The sequence below is a fragment of the Hetaerina americana genome, unplaced genomic scaffold (assembly GCF_022747635.1).
Source record: "Hetaerina americana unplaced genomic scaffold, ioHetAmer1.1.p SCAF_3, whole genome shotgun sequence".
In the NCBI taxonomy this organism is placed as follows: domain Eukaryota; kingdom Metazoa; phylum Arthropoda; class Insecta; order Odonata; family Calopterygidae; genus Hetaerina; species Hetaerina americana.
In genome coordinates, this window is record NW_027286874.1 from 105,813,545 (window position 1) to 105,835,619 (window position 22,075).

Here is a 22,075-nt window from a genome sequence, read left to right on the forward strand (position 1 = left end):
GGCCCAAATCCCACGTCTTTCCCGAAGGTTTCCGAAACATACTATAATTTTCATCACGCTACTGCTCCTTCAATCGTAACCATTACTCGGAAAGGGTAGACAGCAGAACAGGAAGGTTTACAATGTCACGTTTCCGCAGACTACCTCACCGTACACTATGCCTAATAGTCTCCTAAGTGTGTCCTTTGGCATGGCCGCAAAAACATTCTCAAATGATTTAATGCACACGTGTTAAGTGATGCATACCATTTGAGGTCTTAAGAAAAAAAGACGAATCTAAAAATAATAAATTAAAATGAAGAGTAGAGAAGCAGGTCAACTTGGACAAGAAATTGAGAAATGAGGGGCGAGAGGGAAGGAAACTGCTACGCGGCGTGTCAGGTGCGTGGTATGTGGTCTACCTCGTACGGAAAAATAATGTGCAGCGTTAAACTTATGCGCTTTAGGTTGACATATTTGAACGCGCAATCGGTCTGCCCCGGGGTCGACCGGAATGGTACACTCCGTGTCTCGGAAATTCGGCAACCACAGTTAAGCGGTAAAAGATTTTATTTTTATGGCGCACCACTATTTTCACTTCCGGCTTTTCCCTGAGCCCAGAGGGAGGAGGGTGTGCCCGCAAAGATTCGCGTGTTGCGGAAGGGAAGAGGAGTGAATGAATTCGCGAAGACCAAACACGGTCGTCGTCCGCCCACCTTTCCCCGCGAATCGAGTCGTCCGATGTCGGCGAAGTGCCGTCCCGTCCGCGGATAGAGAGATGGATGCTCTCGGCCCCCTTAATCCGCCCCCCCCCTCTCCAGACGCAACCGAATTCCCATTTCCCGCTAGGGGCGCGCGCGGCGCGGCCGACGGGCGGGCGAGGACTTGAGAATTGGATTTTGAGGGCGGCGGGAAGGCCGACTTTCCTCCAATCTCAAAAGAGGCGATCCCCCTCTTCTCTCCCCCCCCCCCCCCCCAAGAGAGAACGGCGCCCGCGAGTGGAGTGGTGGGCGAGGGGCAATGGAAAGGCGGACACCCCACGGGGGGAAGACGCACACACACACGCAACACTTAAAACACTGGAGGTGTGCAGGGAGATGAGGGAGAGAAATGGATCGAGGTTGAGTTCAAATACTTTCATTATGAACGAAGAATCAGAATAAAATAACTAGCCACACACCGAAGTACAATACAACTAGGTTTGGTTTAGGTCCACCATTCCATTGACGTCGAGCACGTGTGTGTCAGGTCTGGTTAAACACGAATACGTATGACTTCGAGAATTGTCATCACCTTATTCGCTACATCCAAATGACAAGCTCCAGGCTTTCTTTACCCCATTTTCCCTACGATAGCGATAAAACGCCTAGTTCATAGCAAGAAAGCAAAAAATATACTTTCACCCGACGCGAGTGAGACACTATCCCACGAAAGACAATCAATGCATATTTCACCACTCGGCCGACGAAATTAATTTAGTAAAGAAAAACGGACCACTAGAATGATGATCTTATTCGAAAAAAATCTATAACTGTGTTTTTATATATTTGTGCGTCGCCGAAGAGCGTTCTATTTCGAAGATATACTCGTACTTTCCCGACATGAGTAGCATTACCACCCATTTAACGGAGCAATAACCTAGGATTGATAAATAGATCAATTTTTTTTCAACTCGGCCACAAATAAGGCTTTATCATCAGTTCATCACGGCGGTTGTCTCTCATGTGGCATCTGCCAGGAAAAAATATGCTTTCACCCGACGCGAGTGAGACACTATCCCACGAAAGACAATCAATGCATATTTCACCACTCGGCCGACGAAATTAATTTAGTCCAGATAAACGGACCACTAGAATGATGATCTTATTCGAAAAAAAACATTGAATAAGTCGGATTGATGAAATTATAGGTTAAATCTAAAATATTTTGTTCAATAGCGTTCCCAAAACCAGAATAAAGGCCTCCGGGACAACTAATGATTCCCCGACGCTTTTGAGAGGTTTGCGACAAAAAAAGAGAGGATTGCAGAAGCAGTCCATCGCCCCTTTATGTGAACACGGAGAGAAGATTGCATGCGTATGAGCCATCGCATCGAAGGCGGACTCACCACCCCCAGGTAACAGGCTTAGACGCCAATCCAATGAATCGAAAGGTCGCTGAAACCAGCCTCCGGCCGTCGGATCTGTTCCATCTGGGGCTGGGGTGGTGAGGGAGGAGGCTAGGGGGCTGGTCGGGGGCGGGGGAGAGGAAGGGGGGGGGCGACAGAATGACAGACTTAAATTTACAGGAACAATAAAACCCATCTCCAAGCGATCAAATATGAGAATTGAGTAAAAACAATGGCGAATTAAATTCTGGGCAGGAAGGGAGAGAAAAATGCCTCTGGATTTAATCATTTAGGAAAGAGAGAAGAAGAAAACAAATAAATCGGACCCATTATGAGTCAAGAGCAGTCCACGGAATAATATAACAGGAAAGGGCCACGGATAAACCATGCGAAGTAGGTAAATGAATGTCAGTGCAAGGAACTTAAGGGAATGAAGAGATTGGAAAGTTAATGAACAGTTTGAAGAACTGCATTCCAATGGAGGCGTTTATATATATATATATATATATATATATATATATATATATATAGGCGTTTATATATATATATATATATATATATATGTGTGTGTGTGTGTGTGTTGTGTGTGTATATATGTATATATATGTGTGTGTGTATATATACACATATATATTAAGATTACTTCTATTTCTTCCGATGAAGACGGAGCCGAATTCCGGCGAAATGATCAAGACATAACGTGAGAGTGATCTTTTTATGTGTTCTTGTATTTTATGTGTTATTGTTCTTGCGGGTGATATATATATATATATATATATATATATATATATATATATATATATATATATATATATATATATATATCACCCGCAAATTAAGCACTAAACGATCGGATTCAATGTGACTTTTTTACAGTCTCGAGGGCTAGTACACGCAACAAACATTGTACACATAAACGGCGGGAAAGATCCGAGATTAGAAATACTCCAATGGGAAAGAGGAGAAGGAAGATTTGCATTGGCAAGTAAAATAAACTAACGCTTAATTATCTGCCCGGATTAGTCGGGAGGCGAGAACTACGAAGGACATCTCAGCCAAAACAAACGTGCATCACTTTTATCGACACGAATGGGCGTGTGACTAAGACCAGTGCATCCGATTCTGTATCAGAAAAATGTAATTCCATCACTGGATAATCCGCAACTTTCAAAATGAGTGCAACAATTTCAGAGTGTAAAAATCACTCGCCTTGACCGGGATCATTGCGCCTATCCCGGTCAAGGCGAATGATTTTTACACTCTGAAATTGTCGCATTGAAATGCACATTAGAAGATGACTCCGTCCGAAAAAGTTACTGTTGCGGCATCTCCCGCATTTCCTTGGAATTTGTCAAAATGAAGTTGAATCTACCTCAAAGTGGCGAGTCATCAACGCAGTCACCAACCGATTTCACCCGTTCCTGCACAGTTTTCACTCGAGGGATGTCGTCCCACATCCACTAACACTGGCTTACAAGTCAAACAGTGTCGAGTTAAAACGGCTAGTCTCTCCTTTTCTCTCCTTGGGGTTCTCAGCTAGGATCTTCTTAGAAATGTAGACGGGAAGCTAAGCTTAGCTACTAACCTACATTATGACTTTAGTCCCCATTTAAAAATAAACTGGATCGACGTTATTAACTGCATAATTAACCAGGTTCATGGAACTCTCCGAATTACTTCAATATCTTCTACACCAAGATGGTGTGTTGAATCCGACAGAGGCCCTACCGTAATCTTAGGTCCTCTGTTTTCATGAAAAAAATCATTATTTTTCAACTCCTTATAGCCTCACAACTCGGAGAATAATCGACATTGCACTCTGAAGTCCATTATTACACGGATAATATCGACGCAAACGCAAGAAAAAAACATGATGAATAAATATGAATCTCGAACTACGCCCAAGATTTCCTCATTCATTTGGCCGCTGATTAAGCAATCAAAGCCAATTTCAACGATTGAAATGCAAAAGCGTACGTAAGCCTTCTTAAGCACGCAGATGACGTTTCGCACGATTATCTTCCCCATATCAACACAAAAAAAATGAAAACTGCTCGCCAGCACTGGTCTACATAGTAGCGCTCAACTGAACTGAGTTCATTGCCCTCCATACTTGCGAGGATTCAGGCAAGAAGATTTTTAAACTCTCGAGTTTTGTGTGCTATCTTATTGGCTGAACATCTACTTCCCGCAGGGTGACTTCTTTGACCCGATAGTTGGGCGCAATAATATACACAGTTGACGGATGTGAAATGTGGAAGTTATTTAAGAAATTTATGTCGAGCCCATGACGATGATGGGAGAAATATCATCGCGGCTTCCCAACTATGCCCATTTCGGAAACGACTGGTTTGGGCGTGGATGCAATATTGTTTTCTGGACACTGACAGACAGGGTGGCATAGGCACACGGCGGCTGGCAACCAACCCTCCGGGTTCAAGACGGAAAACGAGCAGCAGGACATTGGGCGAGGAGAGAAGTAAAGGGGGGGGAGGGGTTTGAGAGTGCGCATATCGCCGTAGAGGGGTATCGCCACGTGTCCTTTCTCCCACACGAACCAATGAAGGGGTGAAACGGCGGAAAGGAATTTCTCGTGACTACTTACGACAACGCCATCGCTGATGTTTGCTTGCTCGCGAAAATCCTCCCCGGGAGTTCAATGACCGGCGATATTGTGCGAACGCCTCGCACACGGAAACTGATCTGGTCAGCGCGAATGCCTAATTAATACCGCCCACACGTTGGCTCGAGCTCCATCCGTCGCTCCCCCCCCCTCTTTAGGCCCCACCCCTACCCTCTCACCCTCCCCCTTCTCCCACGAGTAGTATCTCGCCCCCTCGGGAGAGAAACCTCGACCCCGCGGACCACCGACAGACAACACAACTGGAAGTCTATTGTCATCAATAAGACACGCCTGCCAAGCGCAGTCTAATGTTCCAGTCAGTCCTCCCAGCCTCACACGAGGGAAGGGCCAGTCACATTCCCTCCAAGATACGTTAAGTTCAAAACAACTCCGGAGTTCATTAATTAGAACATTTCCATGTTACTTTGGCGGCCATTCATCTCTTGGAAAATGTTATCATAGAGAAACCACAGTAATGAACGAGAGGATTGGTTTGATTGGGCAGATCTCACCTAGTACTAGGGCCAACGTAGTGAGAAATCTACTCATCCAAGGGCAATTCCTTTCTATACATTAGTATCATAAAGAGTGCCCAAAGTTTCACGACGATTTTCGATTAACTGAACCACAGCGATATAAGTATAGACCTAGTGAACGCATCGATATCTCTTGAGTGATTCATTCATTATGGTAGTAGCACTTCCGTTAAGTTCACAATTTCATTTGTCTACGGAAAAACGTTTATGTTTATTCATGATCACCCAAAAGTTGACCAAACGGGCATTTTTCTTTGATATGTCGATCACTACGCGCCGTTTTCTCTTCTCTAGGGCTTTATTAAAGTAAACCTTAAGTCAATATTTTTGTGCGATGTATTTGGCGCATGCATGAAGATTTCAGAATCCATCGAATAATTAATTAGCTCTACGACTAAGGTCACGGGAATGGAACCCTCTCGAACTCTCCCCCCCCCCCTCTCTCTACAACGGCAAGTCCATCCCCCAGCAACGGACCATTGTAGGGAATAAATAATACCGTAGCCGAAGCAGTCCTGAGGTGGTGAAAAACTCTTAAGCACATGATAAACCTATCAATCAAACACCACAAATTGCAAAAGTGGTGATGTTCCATGCTCTGGGAAGCACCAAAAAATAAAACTCACCAGGGAGAGTGATTGTTTTGGGTGTCGCAGCAGGATTTGTACGTAATGGCCGGTGTTGTAACCCGGAAATTAGTTCCAAATAATAAACAACAAGGAATGAACAAAACCGTCCCAACTAACTAACTAAGCAAGGGCTTTGATTTGTATAAAGATACGCGATGTGACCTTCCGATCAATACTAATGGTAATGGTTGCACAGGCCATTAGGAAGTCTCCCTGCAAATAGATAAGTCAACCCGGAAGCCCTCATCATCCCTTACGGGCTCTTCCACTCCGCAACTGTTCGAAGGACAGCCCTCAGGAGGGAGGAAGGGAGGGAGAGGAGACATGGGAACCATCTGCAGTGCACGCACGCCGAATGGCCAGCCACTCGGCCTTCGCGATCGCCATAAACTCTCAATTCTGAATCCGTTGGCCGCCGCAACCCGCCCCACCCTTCACCCTCCCCGTTTCGCGCCAAATTCTCCACAAGGCCTCTCGTCCCTCACTTTGCTGAAATCGGACAACATTTGCCACAATCACCACCCTCCGACAAGTACCTCGACACACACTCTCTCTATGCGCCTTCGGCCGCACGCCTTCGGCCGCACGCCTTCGATGAAATCCTTGCTCCTCGGGTTTCTTTTCCCAGAGACCCACCCACCCGACCCCCACCAACCCAAAACAGCTTTCATTTCGCATTAACACTACGCAAAACATTTCACGCGTGAAAAAAATTAGACATTGGTACCTCCTCCTCTTTGAGTTTATCCGAAACAATTGGGCTTTGTGCCCAATTATCATTCGTCAACCTTGTGCCCAATCAGTTTGTGTGTCAGGTCAACGCGAAAGTTTTTGAACGCCTGTCATTCGTACGAACTATTTCTTCTTCAAGTCGACGGTTATTAATTTAATCTCCGTGCGTCTTGAGGTAGTTTCTCGAGTACTTCAAGACTTTCGATTGTAATTTTTTTCATCAATGTAATTTCGTGCCCAATATTAGAGCATGCCGAATCACTAAACTCTTAATGCACTCGGATATACGCCCGCGGAAGACACACGTTAAATCATGTAAATCACGTGACTCTTGTCAAATTCAAACGACGATCAACGTACGTACAACTGCCCCTTGAACGTGAATGAGCACAAGCACCCAACCGTGAATGGGGAAGAGGAGCCGTTGAGGAACGTGCAGCGGAAGGGGGTGCGGCATCACCTCCCCCCTCCCCCCGAGGTCATACCCAACCTAAAGGGTGCCCGCCTCCCCCAAAGACACCCCCGCGGAAGATGAGGGGGTACTAGGGGAGGCCGCGCGGCCCACGGCCCCTTGGAAAACGTCGCGTTCCCTCCCGGGGCGGGGGGGGGGGAGTATGTGGAGAAGGGTGTTGGGGGGAGGGAGGGTGAGGCGGCCTCGACCGCCTTCCGCGCCGGAAGCAAGGGGTGGGGGTGAGGAGAGGCTCGGCAACCTTCCTCCCTCCGCCCCGAGGGAGGAGGAGGAGGGGCAAGGCGCGACGAGAGGGGCGGGTAATCCACCTTTACCCCTCCCAGATCGCCTTGGAAGAACGCGACCCAAAAATACACATCTGAGGCGAGGGTGGGGCGGAGTTGGGTGGCGGGGACGACACTTCAAGCAGCGGAGGGAGCAGTGGTGAGCGCGGAGACTAGAATTACGCCCATGGATGGGGAATTATCGTTCGCCTCCTGCTTCCGACTGGGAATTGAACGACACAAGCCACGCTCTGCCGTGCCACCGGACGGGTCAAAGGAAAAAAACTACCAATGGAGCGCAGAGAAACTGCTGACGTCGATGGCCATCCCATTCTCGGTTCTTCATCGGTCGAATCTTGTCCAGATTGGATGCGGTCGAACCAACGGAAACAATGCGCCCGACGCCCAAAGTGTCTCTCGAATCATTGAATTAGTTTCAGTTGAACTTTTAACGAGTTTAAAAGGAAATTCAAATGCACACGCGCTCCTCCTCTAAAACCTTCATTCTCACCGACACAAAGAGTTCACACAGCAAGTGTGCGCAAGCTCAGAAAAGAATCGCGGATGAGCGGAGACAAGTCGTGGGTAGGGGGTCACGAGCAAGGCGCTGTTTGACTTTTCACAGACGCCGCCATAAGGTGACACCGCACTGTTTGTGATCCGTTAGAGCAGATCACCCGTAAAAATACCAGCCTCATCTCTTTCTGCTACAGACCTTGTAAATGTAATAGCATTACTATATCACAATTTCCCGAGGTGAAATCAAATATCAAGAGTTCGCAGCGGCAACGCGAGCCGCAGGACGCACGCGATTAATGCCGGGGCGGGATTAGAGCACGGAGGCTGGAAAAGGAAGGTCAAAAAGATTATGCCACTACTCTAATAAATCCTGCTGGCGAACCGTAAGAAAAGAGAGTAACTGCCGTTGCAGCTAAAGCCCACCCTCTTTCGAGATTAACTGAATTTTACCTCGGTCCTCTTTCCGACGACCTCGGCAGGCAATTCCACCCGTTTCAATACTTCCCCTCCCCACATGTCCGTCATCCTGACCCGCTTTTCCCCCCTCCCCCCCCTGCGGAAGCTTTCACGGTGACATCTCAAGTCCGGATTTGCCCTTATACCCTCCGTCAACTTCGCTAACACCGGCAGCAGGAAGCGTTTTGAAAAATGGTCGGCATTGTTACATCCCGCGAGTGGGAGGAACTCGGAAGAACGATAAGAGCCAAAACATATGATTTCATCTTGACAGACATGCGAACGGTTATTTCTGTGCTCCTGCTTGGCGAAAGAAGGGACTAAGTCTCAAGTCTCTATCTCGCACCAATAACGTCGTTAAATGAATAATTTAAAATATCCGCGGGTGGTCCTTTCCTCGATTTTGAATTAATCATCTCTTCGATTTGCTGGGATGCTGACGCGACCCCCGGGGGCGCAAGGCTCGCCCTCAGCTGGTCACGGGTGAGTCGTCCCATGCCGCGTGTGTAGTTAAACGCTCCACTTCCTGAACACCTAGCGCGGTCTCTCATGTCAAATATCATTCCCCGCACCTCCAAGTTTATAGCGAGCGTCGACAATCAGCGAAGGAGGAAATGGGGGCAGGTCATAAATGACGCCTGCGTAATTTCCTCGTCCTCCAGGACTTCCGGTTGCTCACGTCACCCTGACGAGAGAGCCTTTACCGAGTGCTTGGAATATTTCGCTTCGTTACCAGAGAACAAGAAGTGATTTCATATCCTACTTCGGTGTATTTTTTCAACAAGGAGATTACATCGCCGTGGAGATTATCAATCGGTCGACATGCTCGTCAAACGGCTAAATTCGCTCCGAATAAGTCTAAAATTAAATCCGAGATCATATCTTTGCCTGAATTTTAAAGTTTCAGAGAAAACCTTATTATTTAATCTAGAAGAAGGCAATGGGGAGATACTCACTAACCTATTATCTCTTCCAGGCAAATATGTTAACAGAAAAAAATCCACATCTCAAACCCGAAAGTATAACCCCGCTTGTCAAACACGAGGACATTGGAGTAGCAATAGTGGGGAGAATGATTAGGAGTATCAATCTATAATCACAGTTTAAAATTTTTGATTTCAATACATTAACAAGTTTGTCATTCTGTGTATTCATTCGCTATAACGTTAGGGGAAGAGAGAGACACAGTAGGGCGAGGAAGTTGATGAATTAACATAATACCAAGTATTTGAGACCTCTTGGTACGATTTATATATCACTCATAAAAATTAAACGTTAAATTTATGGTAAAAATAACCATATTTGCCCCCGATAATGGATGGACGGTGCGATATAAACTGAGCTTTAATAATTGAGCACGGTTGCAACGAACGTATTTAAAATCGGTACTCTGGGTTATTTCAGAAGACTAATGCTCTTTTTTTTTAACGGAATGGATGCGGGATTTTGCGAAATGTATGTCGAATGGCGAATTAGTATAGAAGCAATTGATACAATGCGAAAGTAAACTGAATTCCATTATTTCAACGGACTCGAATAAAAATATCGAGACATAAAAAGGGTCATTAGTTTGCGTTCAGTTACCCACTAAGCGTGAAGGTAATCATCTACCTCATGTTGATCCCTAGGAAACCGCCAATGCCATGAAATCAGTGAATTCGCTAAATTATTATGACAATTTATGTCACCAATAGAAATGAGCACTGGTTCCTATATGTAAAACGCACGGAAACATCAATTACGCTGATTATATACATACCGGGGATCGAGTATATTATATATATATATATATATATATATATATATATATATATATATATATATATATATATATATATATACACACACACATACATATACACATACATACATACATACATACACACACACACTCACAAGAACGTATATGAGAGCGTGCATGGCAGGATATATTATAAAGGAAATTTTCGGCGCGACCATTAATTTCGTTTCCCTGTTCGAAAAAATTCCAATGAACTAAAACGCATTCAACATGGACATAACATTTCTATATTGATTGAGATTAGGCTACCTTACATCTACAGAGAAACGACAGAAATGCATAAACGCACCGCTCTGCTCTACCGCCAACAGCACTTCCAGGAGAACACGAGTTGAAGCTTTTTTTTTGGATTTTCAAGTGATAAACTCAAAGAGTAGAATGGGTGGGCGGGGTCCGGTGGAAAGTTGGGAGGGGGGGGAAAGGGGATTTGACGGACCTCTCTTGATTTCAGTGCCGAAATAGCGAGGAAGGAGAGTCGACGCGAAAGGAGGGCGGTGGGTGGGTCAGACTCCAGTTGCGTCAATCGCGCAATCTCCCGTCGAGGGGGCAGGGCGATCGCCGCCTCCCCCCCCTCCGCTATTTACGGAAAGGCAGTCCCAATTTCGCCGAGCGGACCCCATCCTCGCCGCCCGCGTCGGGTCCACCCCGATCCGAACGCAGTCCTGGTGACGGAGTCGTCGTCGCCAACCCGCCCGGCATCCCCCTCATTCATCGGCCGACCGGTCGCCTATCACGCGCCCGCTCATCCCTCGCATCCCCGGGATTGATTTCCCCTCCAGCACGCCGTGTTCCACACCCATAAGGCTCGACTGACCGAGTTCGGACCCGTGGATTTGGTGAGCGGGGAGACGCGCTTCTTCTCCCCGCGGACACCTGCGGCCCGACATCAGGGAAGGGGCTAAGGTTAGCACGGTCACCACCACCGAAGAGTGCTGCTTTCGTCATCAAGAGGAGGAGGTCACGCCGCCTTTTGGGGTCATCGGTGCGTGGACTCCACACAAAATATTGGTTAACGTTGGCCGCGATGGTTCAATCGAGGATGCCCCTGTTCCCAACTGTAGTTTAAGGTGCGAGGGGTCTAAAAAAGGAATACGGGCTACAACCCCCCCGAGTCGCCTCTGGTTTCACACTCCTGGTGCTCGAAATCCGAACTGCTTTGATGTTCTTGGACTCGCAAGCGGCGTCGCCCCACTCCCGGATCCCTCGGCCATCGGTCCGATTGGCTCCGGATTACTCGGCCGCCCTCTCGCGGACTGTCTCGATCCCCTCTCCTCTCCCGCATAATCTTTTCTTTCGTTCACATTCATTCTCATCCCATACACATGGCACCGACTTTTCGATTGGATCCTCATATCGTATCGACTCTCTTCGTTGGTGGTGCGCGCTGTTGTTACCACCAACCCGTTGATCATCGAGACGACTGTTGCACTCCATCCTCACGGGAAATGCATCAGCGCCGTCCGCATGACGACACGACACGTGCGCCGACCACGGGAGAGATCTTCGAATTCTCGAACGAAGTGATTCCCGCTGAGCGACCCCATAACGCCCAAGACATACACCCGAAATAACGCCTTTTCCAATGACACTCGCTCAGGAATATCGGCCTACGTGGGACCACCACCAATTTCTACTTTCATTCCCACTATATCCGGAGAATGCGTCAACGGACTAGCCTCTGCCCCACACGCACCCCCTGCCACACAATCGCCCACCCCTCGTGGAAAGAACGGCGAAGGCAAAGAAGTAAAAAGAAGTTCGCTTCTAACCTACTTGGGCGAAAGCATACGCAAAGCGAGATGAGCAATTGCAATGATCAACCTTCTTCACCCGGAGGACTCTCTCATGTTTTTTTTTTCATCTTTTGCATCTCATATTTTTTCCATTTGACATTTTGAAACATTTGATAGGATTTCAGGAGAGAAATCCCTGTAATTATTTTTTTCCAATACAAGAAAATAGAGAATTTTTAATTCAGAGCGTAAAAATCATTCACCTTGACCGGGATTCGAGCCCGGACCCCAGGAATGTCCGGCCGGTCCAGTAAAGCTAACGAGGCGTCCTCTTAAACTCTGACATTTTTATTTTTTTGAAATTTTCGCATTGAAATACATATTAGCGGATGCCTCCGTTAAAAGTTACTGCTGCGGCATCTCCCGCAGTTTCTTTGGAATTTAGAGAATTTTTGTTCGGAATGATGACATCTCGTTTTAATTTAAATATGCTGTTTATTGACGCCGCTATATACATTATAGCTAGATTACCACAGACAGACATTTTGAGTTCGAAGTTCTAAGCACTTGCACCTAACTTTCCGTTAAACAGAGCATCCATTGGCAAGATACTATACCAGACAATTATATTACGAGAACGGTTTCGCTCGATTGATAGTTCTCCACAAACAAAAAAGGATGCGAATGTTGTGATCCAATTTCTCCTTCGCTACCAGCATCACCTCAGCCTAATATAATTATAACATAGGCCCACCTCTTGAGTACACGAAAACACGCACAAATGAAATTCATTATCAGTAGCACTACGCGAAAATAACATTGAATGGGCACAACAGGATGGGTCCAACAAAACCATCAAAGATAGTATCCTTGAACAAAAAAAAAAGAGTGAAGGATACTCAAAGTTCAAGATTATCGTGTTTATCAATGCTGATACAACTATCACCACATCAGCACTGCACGAAGGAAATGCATTATTAAAACGGTATTTCTAACAACGTAATTAATTCACAATCCATCCATGCCCTCTCTTAAATCAAGACCTTAAAGTGGTCCCAGCCTGGTTCTTTGGGAGGCAAACAAATTAGTAACCGCTCGGTAAAAATGTTATTTTTTAACCCTTGACACACATGCCAGTCGATTGAAAGTCAACTACGTTGAAGGTACACGCTTAAGGCTTTCCTGCGAGGATGCAAAGCATTAAAAAGAAAAGGGAAAAATTTTCTCAAAATCGGTTACTAATTCCTTCAACAGGAAATCCTCGAAATAACCAGAACTGGACCACCCAACCAGCGGCGGTTTTCATGATAAACATGCAGGGATTCTGTCGAAGGAGGTTTTTGCCCAGCAAGGCCGAGCAACATCAATGTAAATTTGGAGTGGACCCCTTTTTTTTAAATTAATCTCGAGGAAGTAGATGGCATTGACGTCAGACAGAGGCCAGCAATCTGCACTTTAAAACGCACTCGTCCCCACCCAGTGCCCACTCCCTCGAGTTGACCAAAAAAAGGTCAGGCCCACGGTGTTGCAGGCTCCGCCTGGGGTCGGGCGACCACTGGGGCGTGCATAAGAAAGAAGTAAGTCCTTACCTGCGTGTAGCACCAGTTCTCGGCGACGGGCGTGTTGGCCTCCGGGGGCGGCGGACTGGGCACCCGAGAGACGGCCATCCCGCTTCCGGTCGAGTGGCTGGCGGCAGACGAGGCCCTCGCCGCCGACTGCGGGGGCGTGGTGCAGTCGCTCACCACGGGTAGCCTGCGGGCGGAGGAGGGTGGGGGGCAGGCGTGAGACGGCGCGGGAGGCGACGAGGAGGAAGACGGGGGGGGAGGGGGAGGCGCCTGCTGTGGGGGCGCCACCTGCTGCTGCTGCTGCTGAGGAGAGGGGGGAGGAGGAGGCAGCTGGGGAGGGGGGCACGACGGCTGCCGCGACGACGGTTGCCGGAGCTGGAGGAGCAGCGATGGGTCCCACAAAGATTCTCTGGGGTCGCTGCTACAAAGAGAGAGATTGGCGTGTGGCAGGAGGTGTGTTCGTTTAGGGAGCGGGGTGGGGAAGGGGAGAGAGAGAGGGGGGTGGGAGCCATGAGTGCGTGTTCACGATTGATTGGCGGATTTTGATTGTCTAAGCAAACAAAATAATACCAACAAAAAAAAACAACAAAAAAAGGAAACAGTCTACCAGCTTGTGAGTTTTACACAAAAAAAAGAACAAACAAAAAAGTCAAATGAAAGCGTGACCAAAAAAAAACATAAAATGTGCAAAAAGAAAAAAAAGATATAACCGATGTCAGGGATTAAAAAAATAAAGTGTCAGTCCACCCAACCAAACCATTTAATGGTAAAAGGTTTTTTTTTATAAAAAATGTCAATTTGTGGATAGATTGTTGTTTTGGGAATTTGGGAGTAATTCAGGGTGACTTATTTTCTCCTAGCACTTAAAAAGAATCAAAAGTCTAACGAGACAGGATAGTTGGGAGGACGAGGCCCACGACGCCGACTAATGCAATGACCATTGATTCTTTCCAAGTGATCCGAGGTCGAATCCCACCTTCCCCAACTCCACAACATCCAGGGCGAGACGGCACAACATGAATTCCTCAGAAGTGATTCGAACGGGGTATGCAAGCTCAATCATGTATGGTTCTGAAGTGCTTGTAAAGGGTACGATTCGAGGGAAACGCAACGATTCGGAAGTAGTCACTCCAAACAAACCAGGAGTGATTTAAAGAATGAAGCAACCGCAGGTATTTGAAGTCTGACGGGAAAAGAAATGGTATTTATACGGAGTATTACCAAAAACTGTAGATACCACCGTCTGACAAAAAATGTTGATACACTAAGTATGGTTCGCATAAAATCACAAGTAATATAGAAATCTGCGGTGAAAACAATTTGTTTGCCATTTTTATACTTTCCTTTTGGAAATTAACAAGAATAAACATAAGTTTCCATCTCATTCCTCAAGAGTTATACAATGCTAATATGCCTACCATACACAGTGAAATGATCATATATATGAGTCATGAATTTTTCGTACAATCGCCCAGCTCCTACGCCAGTTTTAGCTGTCACCTGTTTCGTACGCAGAACACGCACAAAACAAGGCAAGGGGTCGCAAAACAAGATTATGTTTGTGCGTATTCATTTTGGTAATTGAAATTAGGAACGGGAAAACTTGTGTTACTTATGCAGCTTATAAGTTTAAGTTCCCTGGTAAGGAACCCGAGATTCGCTTTCCTCACGCAACAATTCCGATAGAACTGAGTGTGAAGAATTAGAAAGTAGATAAGCCGAAGGAAAGTACCCGTTAGTTTAAGGAGCCAAGAGAAATAACGCCACCGTTGTCTTCGACGCGAGGGAGAAAACGAATTCTCCACGAACAAGACTTCGCTCTCAGTAGAAATTTTGATGACCACGCTACGAAGTTTCACTTTGTCTGTCCCTCTGTCAGATCGACGGACACACACTCAAGTTCTCTCAAGTCAGTACGAAAACCTCGCGATGTGGAAATGGGCACGACGGTTAAGTGGCGCGAGGCTGGAATCGTATCGAACAGTAATTACCCGAACGATGAAGTGAAAAAAAAACTAAACCGGTCACCCGAAATACCACAGGGACAAAAAAATGATCAAATGCCCCCACAGGGACATCGCGGACTGAAAAATATAAGTAAGTTTCGGAGAATCAATATAGGGTTTTTAAACACCCGAGGATTCGCGGTGGACGGAGAGGAGGAGGAGGAGACGCGGATGAATCATTCCCTGCGCTAATGTCGCCGCCGGCGGATGATTCAAATGACGAACGCCGTCCGCACACACAAATTAAAAAAAAAGAAACTCGCAATCCGAGGCAGGCGATGGGGCAACGAGAGTAGAGGAAACACTATTTTTAAAAGTTCCCGGCCACCGCGGTAATCGCAGCTTAAATTCTCGCTTCTGATAGTCGAATCAATTTCTCAGGGCATTTCCGCAATTGGTAACCTCTCGGCGCTTCCCTAAACCGCCACTTATGCATTCCCTGCAATCCACCTAGGGCAAATGCGGTGTGTACGTGCACCAAAGAAAATGATGGGGAAGGGGAGAAAGTGTGTCTAATGAATTAATTAGGAATGCCATCTAATTGCTATCACGCTCAACCTCACACCAAAACTATCGCAGAGTTCCTTCTTGTTTAAGACATAACTTTCTTCTTCATTGGATATTTCTCCATACATTTTTCGAAAATCCCGAGATATCCAAATTCGACAGTGAACTAGAAAATTATTAGGGAAATCAGGCGAACTTTGCCACCCCCTGACAAAATTTATCAACCCGAAGATGACTTTGGCAGGCGATGGTGGTAGAGTTCACCCAATAATAAGACCAAAGGCGAATGAAATTCACACATCGGTAAAGGAGGGCAGATCCATTCCCTCTGCAGGCGAAACCTATGACAACTATTGAGGAGAAACACCCGTCACAACAAAAATACCACGATTTATTTCTACAAGAACCACTCTTTCGCACTGATCGGTTAATATATATTTTACTTCGTTTATCTCAAAAATGGCTCACGCCAAGCTTCCGTGATTCGCTGGTTTCCCAGTCCGCCGTTGTAAACATTTGAGCCGAAGCGATAGAAACAAACAGACATGTCCAATGTGCCCGTGTGAGTGGCGAGACCCTGAGAAGAAAAAAGAGAGTTGGGAGACTCCACCGAGATCACGTTCCGTGTTCTCCTCGTTCACTGGACTCGCGCACACATTGGACACAACTCGACGTCCTTCTAAAAACTGATCCATTCTCTTCTTGGATATCAACATTCTCAGACGAAAATATTCGTGGGAGCACGAAGGCCCCTCGCCCCTTTCACTATTACGCTAATAAAAATTCCGGAAATTTCAAGTCCGAGTTAATCTGCCTGACACCACCCTCCCAGAGATAACCTTTTGAACAAAAAGTCAATTACTATGTACATGCACTTTCATTTTCTCATTGATACGTATCCCTAAATGAGAGAGATAAAATAGGATTTTTTTAAACCTCATGAAATCGAATGATCCCGAACACATGGGTATGAATGAAACCAACTTCGATCAAGAGCAGTCCCTCGTTACGGGGCGTGGTCCAAAGCAGGCACAGAGACGTGCGTACACACACCTTGCTACTATTCAACGGTATAAGCGTACCATCCGACGTTTTTAAGGGTGGACCGCCGATTGAAAGGTCTCAAACCTGACCGAAATGGTACGACGTACGGAGGCTAATTCAATTAGGAATGGGGAACTTTAGATGATGAGACATTAAAAAAAAATACGGACTAGATAACGAGCGATGTATCTACAGAACAACAAACACCCTTACCGACAATAAAACCCTCAAACTTAATACAGATTGAGCCGTTTAAACGGCCGGCGTCGTCGATGACCAATCAATGAATGCCCAAGTCTCGCACACTCCGACCGACGATTTCAAATTAGTGGAAAGGAACGAACGAACGCGAGATATTTTAAAATGCCGTGGCCTTCGAGGGTCAGGAACGCAATTCTTTCAGGATGGAGAGGGGGGGCGCGACTGCTGCTAGGAGCAACAGACCACGCAGCCAACCCAACGCATAGGGGTTGGTGCCCCTGGATGGGGCTAAAATTAGAGGGGGGAAGAGAGATACAAGGGCGGCGGGAGGGAGGGCGAAAGAAAAGGGGAGAGAGAGGATTTGACGGGGGTGCGTGGGGTGAAGGAGGGGAGGAAAGAGAAGGGAGGGAGACGGGCACGTGCTGGTTGGGGGGGAGTGGGTGGGAGGGGATGGGTGGGAGAAGGGAGGACGCCACGCCAGCGGTCGGGGGAGCGGGGGAAGAATTATCATCCGGGTAGGAAGGGGGGGGGGGGCGATGAGGATCTCGAAGGAAAAGATCGATTCACGACGGGCTGAATACCGGGCAGAGAGCCTCGATTCATCGAAAACGCCCCGAGGAGTCGAAAGTGAAACCATTAGTTAGGCGGATTGCCGTAATATTCTCAATAGTTAGCCCTTTTTATCCTTCGACGGGATTCGAGTGAAATGGAATGCGTCGATGTGGCACTTACACCACGCACACAATGAACAGAGACAAAAACGAGAGGAGAAGCGAAATTTCGATTGCGGATTTGACTGGGCGGAAGTGGGGGGGGGTCATGAAAACGTCGATTACACAAAAAAGGAACAGCAATATTTCACTAACAAAAGATGGGTGAGGAGGATGAAGTTACAGGTTCGGCGATGGGCAAGAGTGAAACGAAGATTTGAGGAGGAGAGACGATACACGGGATTAATGTATTGTTTACAATTCAATTAGTTAGTTTTTCCAAAAGGAATTGACAGGTGAAAAAAACAATCATAGTCCGTCAAAAATATAAAGACGAATTATGCAACGCAGGGACTACGGCGGAACGTAACATTGAACGTGACTCAATGACCTTCGTGCACCTAATCAATATGGTTACACTCCCCTCCTCCCATAGAGGAATTTGATATGCGAAAAAACTACATCCGCTGGCTCAAAGCAGTGACGAGACGTGCTGGCGGAAAGAAAGTGAGGCGATCATCCACGGTGTTTACAATTACAACGCCTTTGTGCAGTCTACAGAGAAGCTTCACAGTGGAAGGTAGGAAATATTTTAATTCTAGACATCCTATAAAATTATTATTCTGAAGAGAGTTATTTTTTTTTCAACCCGTCATTAAAGTTATCCAATGAACTTTGGAATCCCTCATCAAAATTGTTTACGGTTGCTCTTAATTTCCGACGAGCACTCACTCAAAATCAAGCCAACCGATGATATATGCTACGCAGCAGGATGGCTAATCGGCTGCATCAGCCCCGACGGTCGTCGGCCCCTTCCCTGCCCCGCACCGACTAAGGGGCAAAGGGCTCTCCACCTCTTCTTGCGGGACAACTGGCCAACACGGGAGCCATCTGCAAACTACTGAGGTCAAAAGGGTGCGAGGAGACTGGGGCTCCAAGTACACCACCAATATTATAATGCTGCTTCCGTTGGCCGAAACCTTTCTCGCACTAAAATAAAATATGCTCACCAAACAGCACTCCTGACTTCGAGAAGACTTTCAATAATTCTTAAATAATAATAAATAAGAATAAACGGGCAAGCTGATTCCAACTGATTTATATTCACGACCACGGGTTACCCAATCCGACAATATGGTTAATATTGTACCTATGAACTTCCCTTACTCTTCTTGAGACATGCCTTAGTTATCAACTCGGATGTATATTGAAAACAAACTTAAATACGAACATCACACCAAAAACCAATCGCAAGGAAATGACAGGACATTTAAACCGTTAAATGCGCCTTTTATAACTGCTCCGGACATTTAAACCGTTAAATGCACCTTTTATAACTGCTCCGTTTCGACCACCCGTCCGCCGGACAGTAATCCGACAAAAAGACCACGGCAGGGATGCGGGGAAATTAAATTAATAATGCAGTTAAATATTTGGCTTCCAGGGAGGGCATGCTTTAACGCGTCCTCCTGTCTAAATGGCCTACACCTCAGACTCAATAACCAACAAACCCTACTCCTCGGCAATATACGCTCATGGGTGTTCCAATTTATGAACAAAATCATTTTATTAATGGAAAAGGTATTCATAACAAAATATTGCTTAAATAAGCAAGTTTAATAAAAATGATTTGCAAACAAACCCTCACGCGCACACTTTTTCTTTCAGCTAAATGATACGCTAAGCTAGAAGAGAATTAAGGAGATATTTTAACTGCGAATAATGTGAAATATAGTAGAGTCCCGATTTGACTGCACATACAAATCGTGTCCTTAATTCACTTAATTAATTTTTTCATACACCAAAGCTGAAAACAAACTGACCGGTCGCATTGAAACTAGGAGAAAGATAACGACAGTGATTAAAAGGGTGTGCAACAACTCCCATTTTAAAATAACACGAACATAAAAAATAATTCATTTCACCAGGATGTTAATCGAACCGTCAAACGGCGTGTTTTAGTTCTTCCAGTTGATCCCTCCGATGCCTTTGGGGATGCGACTAGCTGGAAGGATCGCAATATAAATTGACGCTAACAGTATGGAAAGTAAATAAGAAATCTCATACCAAGTCGTATCCACCGCCATCATTTCTGCTCTTCTCTCGGTCGGATTAAATGTGCAAGGAGGTAAAAACTCGTAACACCGAACAGCAAAAAACAAGATCAACTCATTCGCCAATAAAAAAATCAAGAAACAGCTGTCCAATTCCTACGCCACAATAACAAAAACGAGTGCATACTAACGATATATAATAGGAATCAACAACTCCCGTTGCTGGGGCAACTGCATGTTCCAAGCGTAAGGTGAACTAGTTACGAATCATCCAACGCACGACGTACATAAACATCCCAATAGAGATAGTAGAGGCCGAAACTTTGCGGCACTCCACTCATCATGCTATAAAAAGTAACAGAGTTATAAATTTGCGTCTTACAGTAAATATAATTATTCCTCAAGTGGTTCCCGCTCGATTGCAGCATCTCCAGGATTGAATGGATCTATTCTTACAAGATGAAAAATGACATCTTCGGTGAAGCTGAGGATGCCCTGAGGCGAGAATCGGGGGTCCAGGGGTCTATCAAATCGACTGCCAATCCTCTATAAACGAAAAACGAAGAGGAACTCACTCCAGAAGAGGAACTTACTGGAAGGGGAACTTAAAATTGGATAAGTAAGCGAATTGCTGCTCGGAGAGGTCCACACATACACACACAACCAAGCCCAAAGGCAATATCTCAATTCCCTCGCTTTTGAACAAACGCGCAACCTCAAACACCACAGAGAACGGACAACGCTGTAACCAACGAAATCTCCGGCCGATGAAAAAAAGGCGAACTGGTTTCATCGGGGATATATTTAGCTTAATTTTGAAATCATTAATCCGTCGTCGGTCAATGATTAAGATCACTCATTCACATCTGAATTGATAATTATACGCCGGTTGGATAGTTTCAACGACAACAACAACAATGGCAACCCTTAAGGTCAACAAATGACGTCTAGGACACCATTGATGGCACACCTCAAAATCAAAGGATCTTTTAAGCGCGATGGTCCGGAAGGGCACATATTGGAGGAAAGGGTAGGGTTACATTCTCATGATAAAAAAAGAAGATAAATTCGAGAGGAGAGGCGATGAAGGGGAAGAGAGGAGAAAAGGGCTCTCGGTCTCTCTCTCTTTCTCGTGCCTTCGAGGCGGTGACGAGTAGGAAGCCAGCCCGTGGACTGTGCGAGAAGGGGAGGGAAAGGTGGGGGTTGGGGGCAGAGAGTAGTGTCCCTTGAGGGAGAGATAGAAGGGGGGAGAGAGGGTGGATGGAGATAGGCGATAGAAAGGACGGAGGGAGGTTGGACGTGGTGGCGGAGGAGTGGGATCAAGGGAGGGAGACCTTGAGAATAAGACAAAGAGGGGAGGTGGGTGGGTGGGTGCGGGGAGGGGTGGAGTGGGGGGAGAGGGTGTAGAGAGAGGAGAGATGAGCGCAAGGTCGGAGTCGACGACTTGTGAGAGAAAGAGAGAGGGAGGGAGAGATGGCTGGAACGGGTTGTGCTGGGAGGAAGGGCGTCACTAAGGGGGGGGGTTCCGTAGGACAGCGTGTGGTGGGTGTGGGAGAGAGGGGGTGGAGGGGGTTGGGGTGTAGAGCAAAGATCAATAAATATGTGCGGGTGTGTTTCACGTTAAGGCTTTGCGACAAACGCCGACGTTCAAAACTCGTTCCTCCTCTTCCGACGGGTCAATCGGGAGAGCGGACGAAATATTCGAACTCGGGAACCCAAAGACCGGGGATCAACTCCGGGGGTGGGATCCCATTCTGGAGATTGAAGGGTTGAACAATTAAAAAAAATCAGCGTAGCCATTTAGGGGAGGCGCCTGGGCACACCACTACACTACCAGCGCAGAGGGGAGACCGAAAACGATGTGGACCCTACGGGTGGTGTGACCTTGGGTTCTTTTGAGGGCAGGCTGACCCATCCTCACTCCCACAGAGCGCCCACGCTGCCCCAAGTTCCCCGGGGGACGATGGACGGCCTCGACGAAAACTCTAGACACTACGCTCGAGCTCTTGTCTCTCTCTCTCCTCTCGGCAAGTAGCTACTGGAAAAATTGCAACGGTCCAATACACGCAAGAATATATAGACTCGCTCATTCTTTCGCTCTTAGGCGACCCCCCCCCCCCCACATTCATTAACTGACCTTT

The 22,075-nt window shown here is 46.5% G+C and overlaps 1 protein-coding gene across 1 annotated transcript in view; it reads right to left on the reverse strand.

Moving 5' to 3' along the window:
- Positions 1–22,075, reverse strand: part of rdx (BTB/POZ and MATH domain-containing protein rdx) — a 111,358-nt gene that overhangs the window by 12,998 nt on the left and 76,285 nt on the right. The window contains exon 2 of the mRNA XM_071587350.1: positions 13,437–13,599. Coding sequence (XP_071443451.1) covers positions 13,437–13,599 — 163 coding nt within the window. The remainder of the gene's footprint in view (positions 1–13,436; positions 13,600–22,075) is intronic.